The sequence below is a fragment of the Rattus norvegicus genome, chromosome 20, assembly GCF_036323735.1.
Source record: "Rattus norvegicus strain BN/NHsdMcwi chromosome 20, GRCr8, whole genome shotgun sequence".
In the NCBI taxonomy this organism is placed as follows: Eukaryota; Metazoa; Chordata; class Mammalia; order Rodentia; family Muridae; genus Rattus; species Rattus norvegicus.
Genome location: NC_086038.1, coordinates 1,957,783 through 1,980,610, shown reverse-complemented (window position 1 = coordinate 1,980,610; position 22,828 = coordinate 1,957,783). Strand labels below are relative to the sequence as shown.

At 43.2% G+C, this 22,828-nt stretch overlaps 1 protein-coding gene and 1 pseudogene across 1 annotated transcript; one reads left to right on the top strand and one right to left on the bottom strand.

Moving 5' to 3' along the window:
• Nucleotides 1-6,239: 6,239 nt before the first annotated feature.
• On the bottom strand, nt 6,240-17,128 carry H2-M10.6l (histocompatibility 2, M region locus 10.6 like). The gene is made up of 5 exons (XM_039099370.2): nt 17,116-17,128; nt 12,116-12,385; nt 11,608-11,883; nt 10,748-11,023; nt 6,240-10,623 (listed from the first exon to the last, which is right to left on the bottom strand). The coding sequence occupies exons 1-5, from the start codon at nt 17,126-17,128 to the stop codon at nt 10,523-10,525; spliced, it is 936 nt and encodes a 311-aa protein (XP_038955298.1). The 3' UTR covers nt 6,240-10,522.
• On the top strand, nt 10,524-12,671 carry RT1-M10-2-ps (RT1 class I, locus M10, gene 2, pseudogene; annotated as a pseudogene).
• Nucleotides 17,129-22,828: the final 5,700 nt, after the last annotated feature.

Below are 22,828 nucleotides of genomic sequence, written 5' to 3'. Positions count from 1 at the left end.
TAACAATGAGTGCATACCAAGTGTATTTTTCTGTGATTGGGTTACCTCACTCAGGATGATATTTTCCAGTTCCATCCATTTGCCTATGAATTTCATAGGTAAGTGCTAGTTTTTTTTTTTTTTTTTTGAGCTGGGGACCGAACCCAGGGCGTTGCGCTTCCTAGGTAAGTGCTCTACCACTGAGCTAAATCCCCAGCCCCGCCTATGAATTTCATAAAGTCATTGTTTTTGATAGCTGAGTAGTACTCCATTGTGTAGATGTACCACATTTTTTGAATCCATTCTTCTGTTGAAGGGCATCTGGGTTCTTTCCAGCTTCTGGCTATTATAAATAAGGCTGCTATGAACATAGCGGAGCATGTGTCTTTGTTATATGTTAGGGCATCTTTTGGGTATATGCCCAGGAGAGGTATAGCTGGGTCCTCAGGTAGTGCAATGCCCAATTTTCTGAAGAACCTCCAGACTGATTTCTAGAGTGGTTGTACCAGTTTGCAGTCCCACCAACAATGGAGGAGTGTTCCTCTTTCTCCACATCCTCTTCAGCATCTGCTGTCATCTGAGTTTTTGATCTTAGCTATTCTCACTGGTGTGAGGGGGAATCTAAGGGTTGTTTTGATTCCCTGATGATTAAGGATGTTGAACATTTCTTTGAGTGCTTTTCGGCCATTTGATATTCCTCAGCTGAGAATTCTTTATTTAGCTCTGTACCCCATTTTTAAAAATAGGGTTATTTGGCTCTCTGGAGTCTAACTTCTTGAGTTCTTTGAATATTTTGGATCTTAGCCCTCTATCAGATGTTGGATTGGTGAAGACCTTTTCCCAATCTGTTGGTTGCCATTTTGTCCTAATGACAGTGTCATTTGCCTTACAGAAGCTTTGCAGTTTTATGAAGTTCTATTTGTTGATTCTTGATCTTAGAACAAAAGCCATTGGCGTTTTGCTCAGAAAAATTTTCCCCAGTGCCCATGTGTTCGAGATGCTTCCCCACTTTCCCTATTCTTTCAATATGTCATGTGATCAGAAGATCTCAAGCATTATTAGGCCTCCCTAAGTAAGTGATTGAGAATCTGTCAGGTGAATCAAATTGTTCCAGACCCTGGGATGTGCAAAGAAAAGCAGGTGAAATTCACTACCCTGTGATTGGAGTTAAGGCTTAGCTTTGAAAAGAACAGTGTACCTGAGTTCATTCCCGTGCATCATCAAAGGACCAACCTCCTGTTATTCCAGCCCCATGAGACTAGATGCTGTCTTCTGGATTGCAAAACCATCTCTAATCAGTTGGCAGGTAATAGACACACGCGCACACACACACACACACACACACACACACACACACACACATCTGTAAAACAAGTTTCAGCTAGTTGTGACGTTGTCGCATGTGGCTGACTAGTCTGCTTGCTATTGCTGTGACAAAATACCACGCCCAAAAATCACCTGAGGAAGAAAGTTTATTTCATCTGACGAGTCCCAGGACACATTTCAACATTGAGGTAGGCATTCAAGGGAAGAACGTGGAGACCGGAACACTCCATGAAGCACTGCTGCTTACTGGTGCATGGGTATTATGCCGGTAGGAATGTCTCTGCATCACAACCTCTTCAGAAGAGAGAATGGGGTCCCCAGGGATCAGAGTCACAGAGAGCTGTGAGCAGCCATGTGGATACTAAGAACCCAACACAGCTTCCCTGGAAGAGGAAACTGAGCCCTTACCGTCTGAACACTTTCAACAGGTTCATGCTTTCTGCCTTTAAGCTGAGCATTCAGAAGGGAGACGCAAAAAACTCTTTCTATTCCAGATCAGCATAAACTCCTTAGCAATTCCCAGCCCAGAGAATTTCATATAATTAGACCCTGTCTTCTGGTAATATTAACAAAAATATTTAATTATAATAAAATATTTAACTCTATTAAAACAAATGTTTAATGATAATTATTTAATAATAAAATATTGTTCTTATAGCTAGTGAGCTATCTCGGCAACAAAAAGTCCTTGTTCTTGCAAAGGAGAACTGCATTCCGAGTATAGACCTTAGGCCACACACAACCTTCTATTATTCCACTTCCACTCTTTTTGTTGCCTTCTTTTTATAGGCAACTGACTATATTACACCCCCTGCACAAACATACACACATAGACACACACAGACAGATCTAGATACGCACACACACACACAGACACACAGACACACAGATACACACACACACACACACACACACATACACACACACACACACACACACTGGGCCACAGACAAAGAGAGAGAGCCTGACAAAGAAAGACAGAGGCAGACATCGAGAGATCCAAAACCCACATATACATAAAGTTACAGGTACACTATGTATAGCCTATATGTTTCTGTTACACTACATTTTCTCATATTTAAATAAAAAATGTTTAAAGACACAACCCCCCATTATTTAGTGGGAACAATGAAGGCCCTTAAGGGAATGCAAACATCCAAAAATAGATCTTTCATTTCCACCACAATTATGCTTTGAAAAATAGTTAGCGCTCTTTTAAAATATCATTCTTGCATTCAAGCAGTTACAATATCTTCAATATAGCAAATGTCTCAAGACACTTGGTACAGTGCAGGTAAATATGGATTGGTGAACATCCATAAATGCAAAATACCACTGAGGTCCATTCACTTCCTACATGTGCAAAGATCCTGATATCAAAATGTCTGAGAGTTGCTGACTTGTTCTTCCCAGGATGGATGCAGAAGGCTGTTGTCAACAGGACCAGCACAGGGAATAGTGTAAGTGAAAGAATAAAGATTTAAACTATCCCCCACTGACCCTTCTGTGAGGACAAGTGCACCTCACAGCAAAGAATAACATAACACGTTTTGGGGAGGTAGCCTGGCCATAGCCACCACAAACCATTTGGCCTTGATAAGGCCTGACTCAAGAGTCCTGAGAGAAACAAAAACTAGGGTCAGCTTGCCCCAGAAGCAGGGTGGCCTAGAGTTCAACTGAGCCCAAGTTACAAACCAATGAAATTGCTTTGTGCGACTGTTGCTAACTACCTATGTAATTTTCCCTATAAATACCTTCCCCTAATTGAGCTTGGGGTCAACTCCTTTGTCTCCTGTGTGAGATATGTGTCGTCCCCAGAGCTCTGGTTCCTCAAATACACCTCTTGTTTATTACATCAAGGCCAGTTTCTCGTGAGTTCTTGGGGGTTGCGTCGTCTCGAGATTTGAGTGGGGGGTCTTCCCCACCCCGGTGGTCTTTCATAAGCAACTTGTCTCCAGATGTAGATCCCAGGAGTTCATCTTTCTATTAACCAACCACCTGTCCATGTCACTCCCATAGAAAATTCTAAGGCAGGGAGCCTCCCTGATGTCAGACTTATGAAATGAACCGGGAACTGACTTGATCCATATCTCTCATCCCTCAAGTTGGGGTCTACTAAGCTCCATGCTTCCACTTTTTAAGGAGGACGACCCTGACTCAGAAACTGATGGAAGCCTGTAAGTGCCACATCTGAGTTGAATTCAACTGACACAAGTTCCACTTTCCTTTTGGGACCTTGGGAGGACCACAGGCCTGGAGGGAATCAGGGCACTGGGCTTGCAGACACAGGTGGAGAAGGGAGTGGATGTTCTGTTGGACAAATTGGGGATGTGTACCCTCCCTAGCAAGGTCAGGCCATTTCCCTCTGGACCCTGCATTCACCAGTGTGGGTCATATGAAAATAAAAAAAAAAAGCCTGATTTACACAAATATGTAGGGGAAATATTTTAATGCTATTACCAGATAATTTTGGATACACATCTTTGATACTACAGTAAAATAAAGATACATTAATATTTGTTTAAACAGGGTTCATGAGTCCTACCTTGGACTTGAAGTGAGGAGAAATTGCTGATTCTTTTTTTTTTTTTTTTTTTTGGCTGTGTGGCCAGCTTTGTGCGCCAATCTGTATAACTATTTAAATAAGGTTATTGTCAATATTGTCTTAGTTAGGGTTTTATTGTAGTGAAGACATGCCATGACCATAGCAGCTGTTATGAAGGAAAATATTTAATGGCAACTGGCTTACAATTTTAGTTGTTTAGCCCATTATCACCATGGTGGGAGGCATGGAGCTATATAGGCAGAGAGGGTTCTAGAGAAGGAGCTAAGGGTTCTACATCCTAATGGGCAGGCAAGAGGAAGTGAATATCACACCAGACCTAGCTTGAGCATCTAAGATGTCAAAGCCCAGCCCCTTAGTGAAAAGGCTTCCTCCAACAGATCCACACCTACGTCAACACCTCCTAATGGTGCTACTCCGTATGGGCCAAGCATTCAAATACATGAGTCTATGGGGGTTGTTCCTACTCAAACCACCACAGTACACATCCATGCATGTAAATCTCCCTCAGTGTTTACATTTATATCATCTTTCAGTGTACAGTAAGACCAAGGTGCGACATCAATTCTGAGGAGTGGTGCTAGAGAGACAGTAGCACTTGAGATTTAAGAGCCTTCTTCCATACTTTCTACCGAGTTCTGTTCCAATGAAGAGAATTCCAATGTTATACTCATACATTAAAAATATATTCATATATAGCACTTTGATAGATAATGTGCATTACATATAATACATATCTGGAGATATTGCCTAGTAGCTGTGTTCAGTGTATTTTCCTTATGTGCACAAGACCCTGAATTTGAACCCAAATATGTAGGTTTGCTGGGAGAGAATTGTGTCACCATTCCTGCTTGGGTATAGACCCTGCATGCTCCAGTACCAACATACCTAGTAAGGTATGCCCCATTGCTGCAATAGTGCCTTATCTGTTGCGATGGAGCTGAGTATTTTCAAGTTCAATTTAAGAGGGGTGGGGATGGGGGGACTCACATCAAGCACTGTCACCCAGTAAGCCAGTGGAAAAGACTATGACTGTCATAGGTCCCAGTGGAGAGGCCATGGCTCTTGTTTTGCTAAATGGACATGATGCACCTGCAAAACTGCCTTATGGACATTGGTGTTTGTACTCAGATTGTGTTGTCAGCCTCATTTAGTCTTTGGAGTGGTGGAGTACTCCAGAGATTCATAAGTGGTTAGGATCCTGAGAACAATTGCTTTTACTGTGGCATCACAATGCATAGCCGTAAACAGAGCAGGGAAGTTGCACATCTGTCACTCACACCCAAGGCTTTGAGGCAACATCATAAAAGATGCACAAAGAGAATGAAGGAGACAGTGGAGTAGAGTTTTGTATGCTATGGAACACTTCCTTCTGGAGGGAGGCCTTGGGAGCCCTGGAAACTGTCAAGGTTTGCAAAAGACTTCTCCAAAGATTATATAAACAGTCGGACTTGGTGTGGAGAAGAGAATCCCCCTCCCAGCACACTGCATGTTTTTATTTTTATTTTTTTGTGCAGGAATGATAAGGATTCAGCTTTCATATGCTGGCGTGGGTTTTCCAGGGATGCATTTGTCTTTGAATCATCCATGGACCTGTAAGTAACCTTGAACAGTAGTATGAACAATCCCAGCAAACTGACCAGCTCACTAAGCTGAATTTCCAATTGGAAAGCAATTGGTTGCACCTAAGGATGAGCTGATTGCCTCAATGGGATAATTTTTTTGTCTACCTTTAATGAATAGATGTCCAATCACGAGTGAATCTATATCTATTCCTCTTTTCCCAAGACACACAACACTTTGCTTTCTCTTTTCTTCTTCTCTTTCCACACTTACTCACTTCCAATATCTTTTTCACTCTTTCCTTTTCTCTTTTTCTTTCTTTTCATTTCTTATGTCTTCCTTTCCATTTCTTTTTCCATTCAAGTCCCTTCCCTTTGATCTCCCTCTTCTACCTTATTCCTTTTTCTCACCAAAAGGTGGCTTTCATTATTTCATGTGCAACTTATGTTGCTTTTTTCATCACTGCCATGATACCAGAATGGTGCAGCCATCTCTGCACCTCTGATCTCATCAGACCACTTATATCGGAGCACAGAGCTCGTTCAGCTCTGCTTTTCTCTCCTGTAACCACCATTTCTTTAGCCCTCACTAATTTCAATGGCCTTAAGTGTCATTAACTGATGTCACTCCCTGCTTTTCTCTAGTTTCATCTAGAGGTCTTCAGTGTTTTCAGACCACCAACCTGGCCAATTCATTTTTTAATTTTTTCTATAATTAATTGTTTTCTCATATATTATGTTATGGACTGAGTCTATACCAAAGCTGGATTTGAACTCCTGAAGCTCCTGTTTCTACTGCCCAAGTGTGTGTGTGTGTGTGTGTGTGTGTGTGTGTATGTATGTATGTGTGTGTATGTGTGTGTGTGTATGTGTGTGTGTATGTGTGTGTGTATGTGTGTGTGTATGTATGTATGTGTGTATGTATGTGTGTGTGTATGTATGTGTGTGTGTATGTATGTATGTGTGTGTGTATGTATGTATGTGTGTGTGTATGTATATATGTGTGTGTATGTGTGTGTATGTATGTATGTGTGTGTGTGTATGTGTGTGTGGATGTATGTATGTGTGTGTGTATGTGTGTGTGTGTGTGTGTGTGTGTGTGTGCCATCACATCTGTGATTTTCATTTTCCTTCTTTTATCTTCTGAAGATCATGGTCTTATTATATAGGATGAGCTAAGTCTCTGAGATAAAGTGATCAGCCCATACAATCCGCCAACAAGTGTCAGACTCTCTGGCTTGTGCCATCACTCCAGTCCCCTGAGCTTCCATTGGGCATCTATGATCAATTACTTCTAGAGCAAGTTCCTGCCATTTCCCCTCTGGACATGTGGCCTTTCCAGACTCTGGAAGGGAGATGCTGAGGGAGACAGCGTCTCTCAGTTACACCACGCCATCCGTGTCTTCCTTTCTGTGTTTGTACCACAGAACCAATGCACTGACAAATACTCTAAGTCCCATCTTGAAACTGTGTAGAGAATTGAGTCCCTTCTGCTGTTTCAGTTGCTCACATGGCAGTTGAAGTGGCTGTCATGTCCAGCCTGGAAGACTAGATTGTGCCTTAAACTTTTCTCTACCATGTCATTCAAAATGTCCATGCTTTAAGCAAGGTTGCCTTTATCGTCTTCAGTACCCACAAGTCCTGGAGTACTTCTCATCTCCTCTCCCACAAGACTACTCAACACATGCTTAGAGCCACTTTTCCCCTAGAACATAGAGAGGTTGTGGTCATGGGTGTAAGCACTGAAAGATCCTCTTGCTTACTAAGAACACAGCGACAACCACAAGTAACAAACCACACAACCACAACTTCCTGCAGACACACGACAGGTTCCTCCATGTCCCTCAGATCTTTCTTCACAGTCCAGTGAAGGCCTTTGCTGAGCACCCCAGTAAAAGCAATCACAAGCCTTGTCTCACATCCGTATTTTGTACTACCCATCACCTAGCACTTCACATGTCCTGTAGGGACACTTACTCTGTTTGAGTGACTTCTCTCTTCCACTCGGACATTGCTAGCAATACTGGCCTTTTAACCTTTGTTGTATCCTGCTGCAAAAGTTCTTTGCCATGTAGACAATGTTCAGTAAACATTGTTGAATGGATGAGCCCCTCTTTCCTCTGGAGAGATGTCTTCATTAGTGGCATCTGAGGCCAGTACTCCTCTGTGCCAGCTGTAGCACAAAGTCCTCATACACTGAGCACTCATCCTGGGCTACTCTAACAAGTGCTGTTCAACAGCACCTGCATGGAGTTCTGAGGACAACTGGGAAACCTTCTGTCCATCCACCATCAGATGATTAGAATCAGACCCCTAGGCTTGGCAACAATTACCTTTACCACCCAAATCACCAGCCCAGGGATTACTTTTATTTTCTTTAGAAGACATGATCTTCAATTAATGGACCGTACCTTCAATGAAATAAAACCTAAGTCATATTCTTGTTTTTGGTTTCATGTTTTTCCATATGTACACATGTGTGTGTCGTGTGCATGTACATGGGTATGTGTGTTCAAATGCGTGTGTGAGTGATGTGCATGTGCGGACCATGAGTGTCTTCCTCAATCAAAATTCCCATTATTTACTGAGGTATGGTCTCTCATTGAACCCAGAGCTCACCGATTTGGATAGTCTGCCCAACCACTTTGCTATAGGATTTCCTCCACCTCCACTTCCAGAGGGCTAGCATTGCTGTTGGGGATCCAGCTGTGCCTACTGGCTTTTCTTTGGGTTCTGGAGATCCAAACTACCTTCCTCATTGGTCAGTGAATGCTTTATCCACTGAAGCATCTTCCTAGGCCCATGTTTTGGCTTTTGAGACAGAGCCTTATGTAACTCAGTGTTGTGCAGCTATTTCCTCCAAGGAAGTGCTCCCTTTTGACTGGAGGAGGGGGGCTCTTAAGACCCAGGAAGCTTATGGATTTTACAAGCTCAGAAGGCTCCTGAAACACATAGGGTCCAGTGGCCCCTCTCCCTGTCTATAAAAGCCATAAGCAATTGCCAAGAGAGAAACAGTTTTGGCTGGCCAAGCTGCCTGTAAGTTTGGCTTTTGGTGCTGAAGCTACAAGGGAGTCATTCACGTTTTTTAATGAACCTTCCTTCACCCAGGCTTCTGTAAGTGACCATGCTGTGTTCTTAACGACTGAGACAGTTTTCCTGTTCAAGAATCAGGTGTCCTTAGCATAAGGTTCTGTTCATTGAGATTTTACCCTCTGGGTGACCCCCACAGTCACTTCACTTCAGTTTAGTGCTAGAAAGGTCTCTTGAGTAAAAGGAAAGCCTTTAGGGCAACAGTGGATGCCTTCCTGGGAATCCATGCCTATTTCCATTTGACCCGAGCAAGGGGTATGGCTGGCTCTAAGGTCATCAATGGCACAAGAGTGGTCATGAAACACTATGTGGGTCTTGAGGGCATTCAGAGGACTTAGCAGTTAAGAGCACTGTCTGTTACAGCAGATGTTGTGTGTTTGGTTCTTACTGTCTCCATTTTAGTTCACACTTGTCTAGGGACTTGAGGAACTCTTCTGATATCCACAGACTCTAGGCATGTAATTATTACACAGACAAAAGTACAGGCAGATAAAAAACACATAAAATTCAAAAAATACTCTGTGGACCTTCAGATAGTTAAAGGGAAGGACTGAATGTAACATGCAAAGGAAAAGAGCAGCTCAGTGACATCCAAGCAACCTGTCCCTCATTACTTCAGAGATTCCTTTGTGGCCAGCAGGAACAATGGCAGCCCCAGTTTGGTGCAGGGTGGGGGACAACTCCAAGCTGCATACGTGTCAGCTAAGGACTTTTGTTCAGAAAATTCTGTTCAGATGAAGATGAGATTCTTGACTGAAAATGGAAAGAATTTCAGGACACCCAGTAGGAAGGAAAGTTCAAGTTTATTAGGATGAGAAATGGATAGACAAACATGAGTTGAAATAGAAAGAGAGGCACCTAGGAAAGCATAGATACGTCCAAGACAAGACATGTTTACTATTTGTCTCTTCTTGCTTTGATTGGGTTTACTCATTAAGCAAACCATGTGAAGAATTCACCAAAAAAATTTACCAAAATTCTCATGTTGAAGAGTAAAGATTAAATTTACAGATCATTGGAAACTAAAGTTCATTCTGTGATGGAGGTCTCCCAGGCCAGCCTCTCTTGGATCAGGAGAGATGACTGTGGAAGACACACAGGTCAGTGTGGAGAGGAGTGGTGCTCAGGTCTGGCCTGAACTCACTTCCTTATGTCATACTGACAGGAGACAGAGACCTGGACACAGAGGCCAGCCACTGAGAGAAAAGTCAGGAGCTTTTGAAGCCACACAAGGTACGTAACTTACCCTATAGAAGGAAGTAATGGAGAACAAATTCTGATTGGTAATTGTTCATCCATGATTTCTGACAGAAAGCCACATTAAAAACAAATCCAGTATAGCCAGCCAACCCAGCTCAGGAATGTGTTCTCCTATTACTTCCTTTTCTACTGACACATATGCATCAGATCTCTGGGCACTGTCCATACCTATGGCAGTACAGAATTAGACTTGTTAAGAGCCCACAAGAGAGAAAATATGTGATCACCCACAATGGGTACCTGTCTTCCCTAATGCAAGGTCTCAGGAACCAACTCAACACTTAATGACTGGCAGCCAGAGTGTGGATGCCTCTTTCCCACCTGTGGGAAGAACACAGTGAGAGACTGAGGAAGGAGTGCAGTTGCAGGAATGGGAGGAATGTCCTGGTCAAGTGCCAGGGGAGCTTCTAAAACTGTGACTGAAGTCCGTGGACTGAGGAGAGAACACAATGTACGATTTCATGTAAGGAGGACTAACTGGCCTTCTGTAGGTCTGTCCTGAGCAGGGACCATCTTTGTGACATCTCTCTGTAGAAATCTGAATCAGGTCTCCATCACACCCATCACAAGGGCAGAGGATCTTTCTATTATTTCCTTTATGCTTTATGATAGAGCTAGTGTCAGCCCACGGTCCCCAGTGCCTCTGTGGATACCTCTTTCCTGGAATGAGGCAGGGTACATTTATGTCTTGGCCTTGGATTTTCAAGGGAGAAAGAACTCAGACCCTGCCCTTTCCTTACCTTTATTTCTTCCATACCCGAAGAATCACCACAGTTCCTATCACCAATGTTACAACAATCAGGCCGATGAGAATTGCCACGATGGGGATGGTTGTTGAAGGTTCTGGTGAGGGAGGGGAAGGAAGAGTGAGGAGTCTGACCCTAGCTCTCAACCCTGATCATGCTCTGGTTCTTTAAAGAGCTCACTTTCCCCTACAGCAGAGTGTGTGCTCACATCCCCTCCTCACCCCACTTCAGAGTGAGAGGCTCAGGGAGCCCTTCGTGGTGCACATGACATGTGTATCTCTGCTCCTCTCCAGAAGGAACCATCACTGCCGCCCATTTCTGGAAGGTTCCATCCCCTGCAGGCCTGGTGTCTGGCAGCTCCATGTCCTGGGTGTGGTTTTTGCCATCCCTCTGCCAGGTCAGGGTGATGTCAGCTGGGTAGAAGCCCAGGGCCCAGCACCTCAGGGTGACGTTGCCATCAGGTCTTACTTGGTGGGTCAGATGTGTTTTGGGGGCATCTGAGGGGAACAATTGGAAAATTCAGGTATTTTGCATTCCTCTTGGGGATTGATCAGTACTCATGTGACCAACCCTGAAATGGATGGGAGATGTGGAGGAGAGAGGGAGCAGCGTCCACACAGAAGCCCAAACTCAGCAGGTGGATGATCTATTGATGGCCGTATTTTATAATAACCATGAGGTATCCATGAGGCAGTACCGACCAGGAGACTATAGTCTCCCTCTAGACAAATATAATTCTGGTTATGACTAGAAAGGGGGTCTGAGGAGTTGGCAACCCTTGGTCAGATATTCAATGTCATCATGCATGGACAGTGAATAGGCCTTGAGAGAGGCTATGATGCACCATGCAAATGAGAGGGACCTGCTGCTTAACTGATGCCCTGAACTATCCTGGGAGAAGTGTGAATCCTCTGGAGAGCCCTTCTCTCTGTCATGTTGATACAGGAAACTGAGGAGCCCTCTCTCCCCTTTGATGCAAGACAGTGTAAGTATTCCAGCTGCTCCCTGCTGAGAAGGAGGCCTCAGGGAGACAGGAGCTCCAATCTCAGAGAGAGAAGGAGTTGTCAAGGGTTTTTCTTACCAGAGCGCAGCAAAGTCTTCTTTCCAAGTTCCAGGAATCTAAGAAGCCTTTCTGAGCACGTTCCTCTCAGGTAAGTCATCCAGCTTTCTCCCACTCCTTCGGTTTCCCATATGCTTAACCAACGTTTAGCTATCTCGCCTTCTGCTCTCCAAGAGATCATGTCCTCATTCAGAGTGACGTAATCGTAGTCATAATAGGTGAGCCGGTAATTACCTCGGAGGAAGGTCCCATCATTTGCCAAGTTGCAGCCAAAAACTTCCTGCAGGGTGCGATAATCTGCCCCAGTCCCATTCAGCCTATGGTCACTGTGAGGCTTCTCCCCCTCCCAGGATTCTGTCTCAATCTAAACCCCTAACCAGGTCACAGTCTGTGGTTCTCTCAGGTTAAAGGTCTCCAGGGGCCCCTTGGACTACGTCTGAATCTCTGACTTGGGGTCCTAGAGTGGAGCTTATTGGGTCAGACCATGAGGGCAATGAGATATCATGATCTCAGCCCTGAGGTGACTCACCATTCCTGCTGTGTCGATTTTCATTTGCTATATACCTAAGAATCCGTCCTTTTGACAGTGTCAGGCTCACGACTTGTGTTGTCTCCTTCTCCCAATATTCAGGTGGCTCCTGCTCTATCCAAGCAGCCCGAGGTTGCATACTCGCATTGGGAGCTTGGCTGTCGAATCCCTGAAACTGGATGGAGTCTACATAGCTGACCTGGATCAACCGGGGCTCTGTCATTCCAGGCTCCAAAATCACAGTGTTGAAAGTCTGCAGCCAGTGTGAACCTGTGGGTGGTGCACATTGAGACCCTGAGTTTTCACCTTGACTCAGAACAGGTTGGTAGCGAACAGAGCAGGGGTTTTGTGGGGCCTCTGGACCTGAGTGAAGGAGAGGGTCAGGGGTCCTCCAGCTAGGGTATCAGAAAGGGTCTGCTCAGGCTAAGGAGAAGATGCAGGGATGGGGATTCCAGGAGGTGCATAGCATTCTGCTCCCCCAAAGGCCGTTTCTCTGTAGGCCCCTCACCCACCTGCACAATACCCGGTCCGGTCCAAGGTCGCCAACAGGAGGAGGAGGAGGAGGAGGAGGAGGAGGAGGAGGGTGCTTGGTATAGGATTCCTCATCTTCCAAGATGTGTAGAGTCTTAATCAGGACTGGTATCTCTTCACCTTATAACCCTAATGTGGCTGATGCTGGTTGGCTTCTCTTACATTTCCCATAGTTAGTGACGTAGACCTGATGGAGTGGGTCTTGGAGAGATTAGTTCCTGGGGGTGGGGCGTTTCTAGAGTCCTGTTTCTCTGCCAGTAAGTCAGTGATTGTCAAACCCTTCAATGACTGAGTCTCTGTGCATGCTTAGACATTGTATAGCCTTCCATGGTGACTGTGCTTTTTTTTTAAAATTATACCAATCCATATCTCTCATGTTTTGTTTCAGTGCAGATCTTGATAACTAATTGCATGTAAGCTGAGTAAAAAGAGAAAGAACTGTTTTCCAACATGAAGTGGTGCTGTCAGCACAGCATTTTGGATATTTAACATTTCTGGGAGTCCTTATTTTCTTCTTCCCCACTGTAGATATTAGGATTTTGTGTTTTCTTTGTAGCATTTTTTAAATAGAAACACAGAAAATTGCACTTCCTCAGATATATTTTAGGAGAAACAATCTCAAGGCTCACTTTCATCTTGCATGTATTTTTGTGTCTCTGTGTGTATGCAAGGAGTAGGGACTCTTAAGTTGCAGAAGAGGCAGTGGAAAACCCTGGATCTGGAGTCATGGACCATGTGAACTTCTAGACTGAAGTGCTTGGAAATCAACTCTGGTCTTCTGCAAGAGCAGCAAGGGCCGATTAGTTTTCTTTTGAGACAGCATCTCAGTATGTATCCCTAGCTGGCCTGGGAATGGCTATGTAGAGCAGACTGGCCTAGCACTCAGACATCCATCTACCCCTGGCTCCAAATTGCTGGGATGAAAGGAATTTGCAAACCAAGTGGGCTAATTGTAATTTTTTATTGATAAGTTACTAAAATGGCACAGGCGATACTTCTTCAAGGTTGTCAACACTGATGTCTTCAAACATCATTGAATCCTTCATTGGTGCCTTCTCATCCACAGGAGAACCTTGTACTGTGAGTGGATGCTAGGTTAATGAAGATTATTTTGAAGTAGTTTGTTCTTTTTCTAAGTCCTACTCATACGATTGCCTAGACCCAGTCATTAATATGGCTACATATTTTTCATAGAAATCCTTGGAATCATTAAGAAGCCCTTAGTTTGATGGTGTAGAAGTCAACTGCTCCAAAACAAAACAAAACAAAACAAAAACAAAAACAAAACAAAAACTAATGCTCTTTGGGATCTTAGATATTATCGTCGTTGTAGTCAACTGGGGACAGGTCTACTGGATGATGAATGGACTTTTATACTTTTTATGTTGTACGAGGAAGACAATATATTTCTAAGTATATTGCACAGGAGTTCAGGGTGGGCAGGAAGAAGAGCTCCAGGAGCCCAGTTTGGAAATAGATGGAGGATTCGCATTTTGGGGAAATGGTTGTTACTTCGCAAGGTCCTTTATTAAGCATCCTAGAATGAGATCAGCTACCTGTGATTGAGGAGATGTCTAAAACGAATGCTGTACAGTTCTGGAAAATTAGCATGAATCTCTCTTCCTGTCGTCTTGGTGATGTGTCTCTGAGTTCAGTCCTGGCTGATCTTGATTCAGGCCTGTCATAGGCTCTGTTCCCAGGGCTGGTATTGCTGCTTTGTATGTTATGTTCTAGCATTCTGCAGCCTAAGATTTACCTGGAGGTGAGGTTTTCCTCCGGGGAGTCTTCCAACGAGCTTCAGTGATTCCCTAGTGAGAACCTGTTTTGTTTTCTGATCTATTATATTTGGGCTTCCCACTGCTGCTGGCAAATGTTAGCCAGTGTGTTGTCCAAAGCAGTGGTTCTCAACCTTCCCAATACTGGGACCCTTTAATACAGTTCCTCATGTTGGGGTTACCCCCAACCATCAAATTATTTTTGTTGCTACTTTACAACTGTAATTTTTTATTCTAATCACACTGCAAGTACTTTTGGAAACAGAGTGTTGCCAAGGTGGTGGCAACCTACTTATTGAGACCCACAGGAGGCAATGCATTCAGGGCAGTAAAAGCAGGTTCTAACAGGATATCACACTTCGTTTTCTGTACCAGGTTTTACTCATGTTTGGTCCATGAATCAGCCAAATACCATGGCAAGAAACATCAAAACACCAGGCACATGCTTATCTTCAGCAAAGAAGCATGAAGTTGTAGTTCAGTGAAAATGAAAGTTTAGTCAATGATGGAGATTTCAGGGCCAGCCTCTGCTGAGAGAGGGAGAGATGACTTGGAAGCAGACACAGGTTAGTGTAGGCAGGGCTCAGTGCTCTGGGCTGTCCTGGTGACGTTCCCCAACATGTCCAAGAGCTTCCTTTATGTCTGGGACACAGCAACAAGCCTCTAGCAAAAAAAAAAAAAAAAAAAAGAAATCTAAGCAACATCTGGCCTCATGGCCATTGTTTTCTGTAGGGGGGCACAACTGAGGTACAGGAAGTCTTTCTCATTCTGTATGACCGTTGCTTCCTATTTTACTCTCTGCCATGCAACAGCTACAGAGATATATGGAAACTACCCTATGCCACAGATGCAGACCGTGGCACCAAGATAAGATCAGACCTAATAGATGCCCCTGTGAACACAGATGTGGGAAAATGATGTTGCATCTACATAGGACCCAAGAAATGGATAAGTGTAAGGAAGCCTGGGTCTTTAGTCTCCGAGATATTAAACGGTGACCATGAAATAGGTGGCCGATAATTTTAAAAGATTCCCGATGAATGTACAGAGTTTTGGGCTGCGTTTTTGTGTCTTGAGGGTCTTTGGAATGTCAGCGTGGTATCATAGAGAGAACTGCTAGGACTCACAAGGATGTTGTCAACAGGGATCAAGATAAGAAACTTGTCCCAAGACACTCTTCCCAGAATATCAGGGCCCAGAGATAAATCTGCAGTCAGCAAGCGAGCTTCTGGAGGTTTGTCCCCTGTAGTTAATTTTTCCATGAACCTTCAGGTCTCTGTACCTCCCACTGGGTACCCTAAGTGAAGACAATCAGCCTCTTCCAGAGGCTCAGAAATGAACTATGAATAATAAGCATTCTGAACTGCCACACTCCCTCCAGTAGAGTCTGTGTGACTGGGCAAAAGCCTGGCACACTCACCCGAGGCGATGACTTCAAGGAAGTCAGTCTCCTGGAGGGGTTGGCTGTGCTCTCAGAAGGATACGTGCTTTGTGTGCCATGGCTGCCATGCTTGAAACGTCTTTTCTTGCTAACTCATTTCTACCCTGTGTACTTTTGCTCAGGGCATGTTCTGCCCTACTATCCTCCCATGGACAAGGAAAGATCACAGAAAATGCAATAGAGGTAACCACCGACCCTATTTTGGATTTGGCCTTTCTGTGGGAAAATGTCAACACTTATCTTATGGAATAGGGACTTTTGACTGAACTACAGCAGTAAGAATTACTTTACCAGAACCGCCTGTAAAGACATATAGCCATTAAAAGTGGGGATGGTTAGACAGTAAATTATTCTAGTCACCCACTCTTATGAGTTTCCTTTATAAGACCCTGAAATCTCTAAAAAGAGGGGGCTTTGTGGCATCCCTAAGAGATTCATGGATAGCAGAGGGCAATGGCTTGTAATAGGGAGATGGTGGTTTCCTCCCTGTTAGCAGGATGGGGACACAGCGTGCTCCCCCTGATCCCTTGCCATATACAGGAGTTTGTGATGAATCTGGGAGTTAATGGATCAATCACAATGGAGAAAAGGTATCATATTATTCATTCCCATTTATGGAGAAATTGGCACAATCACGCCCCCCATGGTGTTTATTATTTAAAGAGACTAGAGATAGTATCATTACAAAGTTACAATAGCCCCTAAGTAGAGTTAGTGTTAGAATTAAATATATTAGAAGAAATTAGAAAGAAGCCCACATATGATGAGTCTAATTTGACAGCTCACAAAGCAACAAGAAGAAGGTTACTGTAGAATCTCAGATAATTAACTGCTGACCACAAGTGCACTGAGTGGCTTGCCAACTTGGCTATTGTCTCTCACATTAGAGATAACATCAACCTCACATGCACCTTGCAAATGAATGGTTTACTGATTTCTTGGAGTTGGGTCCAATTTGTGAATATCTAATAAGAACATTGTGAGACTGTTCCTGATAACCTTTGTCCTTTCTGCTCCTGTGTATGTGCAGCATTGCTTTTTGCTTTGCTTTACGATTATAAAAGTCTGATGCTTGAACAGTAAAATCGCACTCAGATCCAAGACCACCTTGTGTCTGTGTCTGTTTGTCCTTCGCCGACTCCTTACTCACCTGAAACCAGTCCCCCTGGGTTGCCTCAATGGTCCGTGGCACTGGGCTAAATCTGTACTATCATTTAGGGGGAAGACTTGGTTAGCTCTAGCCCTCCTCTTACTGTTGGCAGCCATGCTGGCTTGGGCTCTGACTCTGGCAAGTGAGTATTGGTACTGAGAGATAGAACCTCAGTCTGAACCCCACAAGGATGCTATGCAGCCCCACCACAGGCCAAGGGAAATCCACCTTTGACCCTGGCACTACCGGAAACCCAAGGCTTCCCAAATGGAAAGCTTTGCCTTGCCTGGCTTTCTGCATCATCCAGGCACAGAGTTGTGCTGCCTGTTCACCACCCAGCCTAGAGAACTTTCTCAGGCCCCAGGAACTGGGCATGGTCCCATTGCGTGTTGGTTTCAGGCTCCTACCAGCTATGCTATTTGTATGACATTTCCCCTGAGGCTGGCTTCCTGCAGCTCTGGGTCTAATCCAGTGGTGGGCTGTAGGTAAGATATGCAGACTGTGGGAAACAATAGAGATATTGAATTTGCTCTGCCACTGCAGGCTGATCAGGGATGGTGACTGTCACTAGGTAAATAACAATAGACTAGCTAAGCAGAGGTATTTGAAAAATGGCTTTGGCCACTGATCTGGCTGTGTCCTGAAGGGAGATTATTTCCACAATCTCTCCTGTTGTGGCTATTTTCAGTGTTTCTATCTTTTATTCCTTTCCCATCCTCTCCAATTAATTAATATATTTTATTATGTATATGACTTTTTTCCCCTGCATGGATTTCCAAGCGCCATGATTGTACCTTGTGGCTGTGGAGATCAGAAAAATCCCCCTGTGGTCGGATTTGTATGGTTGTGTGTTGATGGGCAGGTGCTAGGAGTTGAAGCTCAGTCTCCTGGAGGAAACAGGATGGGTACTTTATTCACGCCCCAATCTTCATTTATGAAATGATGACTTCCTTTTGTTCTGGTTTGTACCATTTCCTACCTTACTTTGCTAATATATTAAGAGATGTCTGTAGGTAACTTCTATTTCAGACGGTTGTTACCAAATTTGCAGAGACTTTTCCCTTGGGCAGTCTAGTGGACTCTCCCTGTGGGTCATATGTCCTCCATCCTTAGGAAGTGTGCGTCTCTGCCTCATCTGTTTTTGTTTTATGTCTATGCATGGACTGAGGCCTGCCTTCAGTACTGAATATGAGCCTGTGGCGTTTCTCCTTAGGTTGGCCCTAGTTCCTGACAGCATTATGGGTGTGTCCTTAAATGCCCCCACAAAACCATGGACCCTTGACCATACACAATTTAAGGGTGGTACTATCATCAGAAGTTTTACTGGCAAAGCATGCCTTCTGACAATTTTAGTAAGCTAAGATTTGCCAAAAGAAAAAAAAACAATGAAAGAGACAAATAAAAAGGAGGAAAAGGAATTTATTAAATGTAGTCATATTTGAAAGAGAAGCAAACCAATTCTGAGACCCCCTCAGGTTCTCCAGGTTCATCTGGTGAGTTTCAGAGTTAAATATAGGAATAGGAGTCTCCCCCTGCCCCTTGAATAGCTCTTCATTTTTAAAATTTCACTTTACTAATAAGCTGGACATTTCTGGCCATCACACACCTCTTCTGATGGCAGTTACCTAATTTGTCCCAGGTTATTCTATGGAGCTTCTTCAGATTGTGCATGTGTGTCCTCCCACATCATGGGTCTCTAATGATCGAACTCCTGATTTTCCTATCTCTACCTTTCACGTGCTGGCATTACACGTGTATGCAGCAATACACAAGCCTTCCTTGAAGTTGCCAAGTATTTCTACTTATCCATGTCTATAAGAGATGGCAGGAATTTAGCAAGTTATACAGATTGTAAGTGTACAGTTTCAGTGCGAGTGTGGGTATTGTTGTATTGAGGCAGGATCTCAAGTAGCTTATGATAGTCTCGATCACCTGGTGTTTATAGCTCTTCTTCCAAAGTGCTGGATTAGAGATGTGAAATGACCCCTGTGCTGTTCCAAAATGTCACTTTTGTAAACATAATCTTAAATTTTTTTTATAAAAAATGAGAAGTATTGAACATTTTTTTTGAGCAGCATAACCCTCCATTTCATGGAATCCAGTCCCATTTAAAAGAATCAGAGACAAAACATTAGAATTGTTTACACTGGAAATGACAGGAATGGAGGCTCATGCTAACCTCCCAACATACAAGTATATCACCAGCTATGGACTCCAGTCTACCAGGTCGGAATGGTGTGTCAGGACACTACACACAAAGAAAATAATTAAAACGAGGACTTCTCTAAATTAGGCACCCCTGTTTCTACTGCCACTCAAAGCTCCTGGTTCTCCTCTTCCTGCCCATCCTGCACTCCCTTGGGATATAATTAATGAATATATTCTCAGGCCCCTCTACTGTACAATGCAAATAAATCCACAGCCCACCAATCCCTCTCTAGCCATCTACAACAAGGATAAAATCTCAGCCCTCAAAAGGAACATTCGTAATTTTGGACACTTGGATTCTTCAACAATTTAACAATTTCTTATACTTAAAATTGTTTTGGGAAGTTTGTGGTAATATTGACTGTTGGAGGATGATGTTGTGCACTGTGTATTCAAATACTGATTTCTGTGCCCAGATACCTGGTTGAAGCCTGGACTTTTGTATTGTCATTATTATGAAGTATCACCTGACTCAGTATTTTGTAAAATATTGTTTTCCATCACGTTCTTCATGGTCAATAATCTTAGATCTGAACACCCAATAGCTGGGCAGGTGAGGAAAAGGCTGGAATTCCAGGCCCAGGGAGAAAGGGTGGGTGGGGGTCAAATGGGGATCCAGAGGAAGGAGGCCAGGGCTAGGCTAAGAATGGCAGGTTACAGGACACATGGCTGAGAAGGGGGCAGGCTAGCATTCTAGGATGAGAGTAGCCCAGAATCTGCCCAGTTGTTTTACCTAAAGTTGTTAATAAACATTAAGGTCTTCATGTCATTATTCAGAGCACGGGCAAGCCTAAAAAACTGATTTTATTTTTTACAATTTACAACCGACTTTCTTGATCATTTTTACTTAAATTTGTGAATACTGAAGCACCTAAGGACTTGGTCAAACCATGACCTCCTTTAAAAATGACATTTATTGGAACGATACATACATCATATACAAGGCTCTTCTAGGGACATAGATGCAACAGACAACAAATGATCCAATGGTGTCTCAAGTCCACAGGGAAAACAACCTTTAAGAAGTGCCACATGTGAGGAATTAGTAGAGCATCAAAGGTAGAATTCTACAAGGGGCCCAGAGGAATGAATCCTGCTTGGGGATTTTGTCATTATATGTCTCTGCACCCTAAGTTCTCCAGAAATGAGGTTGGGGTCCCAAGACACTGGAGTCATAAAAAATTGTGAGCAGCCGTGTAGACATTAGCAATCCAACACAGTTATCCTGGAAGACCAAGTCAGTGCTCTTACCTGAGGAGCTATCTTCCTAGCCCATACCTTTTGCTATTAAGGTCAGCATTCAGAAAGGCAGATGGTGTTTTAGACCAGCTTTACCTACATTAAAAAGTCCCAGAATAGGACAGTTTATATAACTGTACCCCATCTCCAAAAATTATTCTGATGATATTAACAAAAACATTTGGGCTAGGGAGATGGCTCAGTGGTTAGAGCACTGACTGCTCTTCCAGAGGTCCTGAGTTCAATTCCCAGCAACCACATGGTGGCTCACAACCATCTGCAATGGGACCTGATACCCTCTTTTGGTGTGTCTGAAGACGGTGACAGTGACAGTGTACTCACATAAGTAAGATAAATAAATAAATCTAAAAAATAAAAACACTGAATTACTTTATAATATATTTTAAATTTCTTAAAATAAATTTTTATTACAATTATTTACTACTAATAAAAATATTCTCCTGTGGCTGCTGAGCTGGCTCAGCATTGAAAAGTACTTGCTATTCTTGCAATAGACCAGATTTCCAGCATAGATATGTCAACCACAACCTTCTCTAGTTACACTTCCAGTATTTATGGTGACTCTTTGTCCTATACAGGCAACTGTATATTCTATTACTGCCCCCTGACACACTTATAAACATACACAGAGACAGGGTCAAAGAAATAGACAGAGACAAAGAGACAGTGACAAACAGATACACACATACACATAAAAATAGAGATAGAGACAGACAGACAGACACACACACAGAGAGACACATAAAAAATATATATAGCCTACATGTTTCTGTTAAGCTACATTTTGTTAAATTAAATAGAAAGCTGTTTTAAAAGAAGGAAACAGCTCACTCATTGATGGAAAAGATAAAGGTTCTTGATGGAATGTAAGCATCGGGGAAAAAAGGGTCTATTCTATACACCATAATTATTCCTTGAAAAATACTTAATTGTCCTTTAAAATATCATTCTTACATGTAAGTAGTTACAATATCTTTAATAAGATATCTCATTTCCTAGCATGGTGAGTACGGTTTGATAGATTCCACGGAAACAGAACTACATTGTGGTCCATTCACTTTCTAAGTGTGTAGAGATCCTGTCATGAAGATGATTGGGAATTGCCAACTTATTCTCCCCCAAGCTGGACTCAAAAGGATTTTGTCAACAAGACCAGAACAAGCATTAGAGTAAGCAACATGTGCCCAGACACTGCTTCCAGGATACCAGTCCACCTCGGGTTTGAGGTGGGAAACAGGATTCTAGAGACGCAGCACCCAAGAGGTCATCTTTCTATTACCCACCCACCTGTCCCTGTCACTCCCATAGAGAAGTCTAGGAAAGGTAAGCAGCTTCCCTGATGTCATGCTTATGAAATGAAATGGGAACTGTCTGGAGCTGATCTCTTATCATCACCCAAGTTCAGGACCACTGTGCTCCATGCCCTCCAATTCCTATGGTAGATGGCTCTGACCCAGAACCTGACTAAAAACTGAGTGTCATATCTGAAAGGAATTGGTTTGAGGATTTGTAATGAATGGTGTCATGTCTGCTACTTTCACAGCCATAGAAGTGAAGAGAATGACCATAAAGAGTCATTTATAAGTCTATTCTAGCATTCCTTTAGCTACCTGCTTGGGCCAGATGGAATCACTGGACTGAACAAAGGGAAACTGGTGGTGGACTTGGAGGTTGGCTGGGCCTCTCTGAAATTCCAATGAATATAGTCTGTGTAGATGGCAGAAGGGCCTGAAATAACTTGGGGGAAGGAATGGTTGTAGAATTTTGCCAGCTGCTGGTTTCTGAGCTTAGGAAGCAGAAGGAGAGGTCTTCTGGACATAATTTGATTGCAGGTAAATCCCTTCCTATATGGGGTGTAGTATGTGCAAAAAGTAAATCAAAAGGAAGAGGTCTACCCACCCTTCACTGGATTCTAATGACAGATTTATTAGAGTTTCTTTTATCATCCTGTTTATTCTTTTTACCTGCCCAGAACTCTGAGGTCTGTATGCATTGAATGAAGTCAATCAGTGTGTAAACTTGAGCTACTAATTGAGAAGTTTTGGCTTTGAAAGTTGGTCCTAGTTCATCTGTAGACAAAATACTGTCCAGGAAAAAGACAGTGTATACAGAACAGTTGACTGTTAGCTTAGCCAAGACAAGGTAAAAACATCTTTTCATAATCCTGTTTCCAAAGGTCTGTCAGATGAAACTAGACCAAATGGCTGAAGACTGATGCTCCAACATTTTGAAGAATTATGGGTTATCCAGGGAGTCAGCTCTCTCTACAATTGCTGAAGTTTGAGAAGCTACATTTAGTGTTTCCTATATACCCAGGTAATGTCTAAGTTGTTCTCAGATTTGTGATG

Bases quoted from the DNA above. Each gene is read 5' to 3' on its own strand.
- H2-M10.6l (XM_039099370.2), bottom strand. The intron at 11,024-11,607 runs GTAAGAAAAACC...TGTTCCCCTCAG, and splicing joins GAAGACTTTGCTGCGCTCTG to ATGCCCCCAAAACACATCTG. The intron at 10,624-10,747 runs GTGAGGAGGGGA...CTCCCTCACCAG, and splicing joins GCCTCTCACTCTGAAGTGGG to AACCTTCAACAACCATCCCC.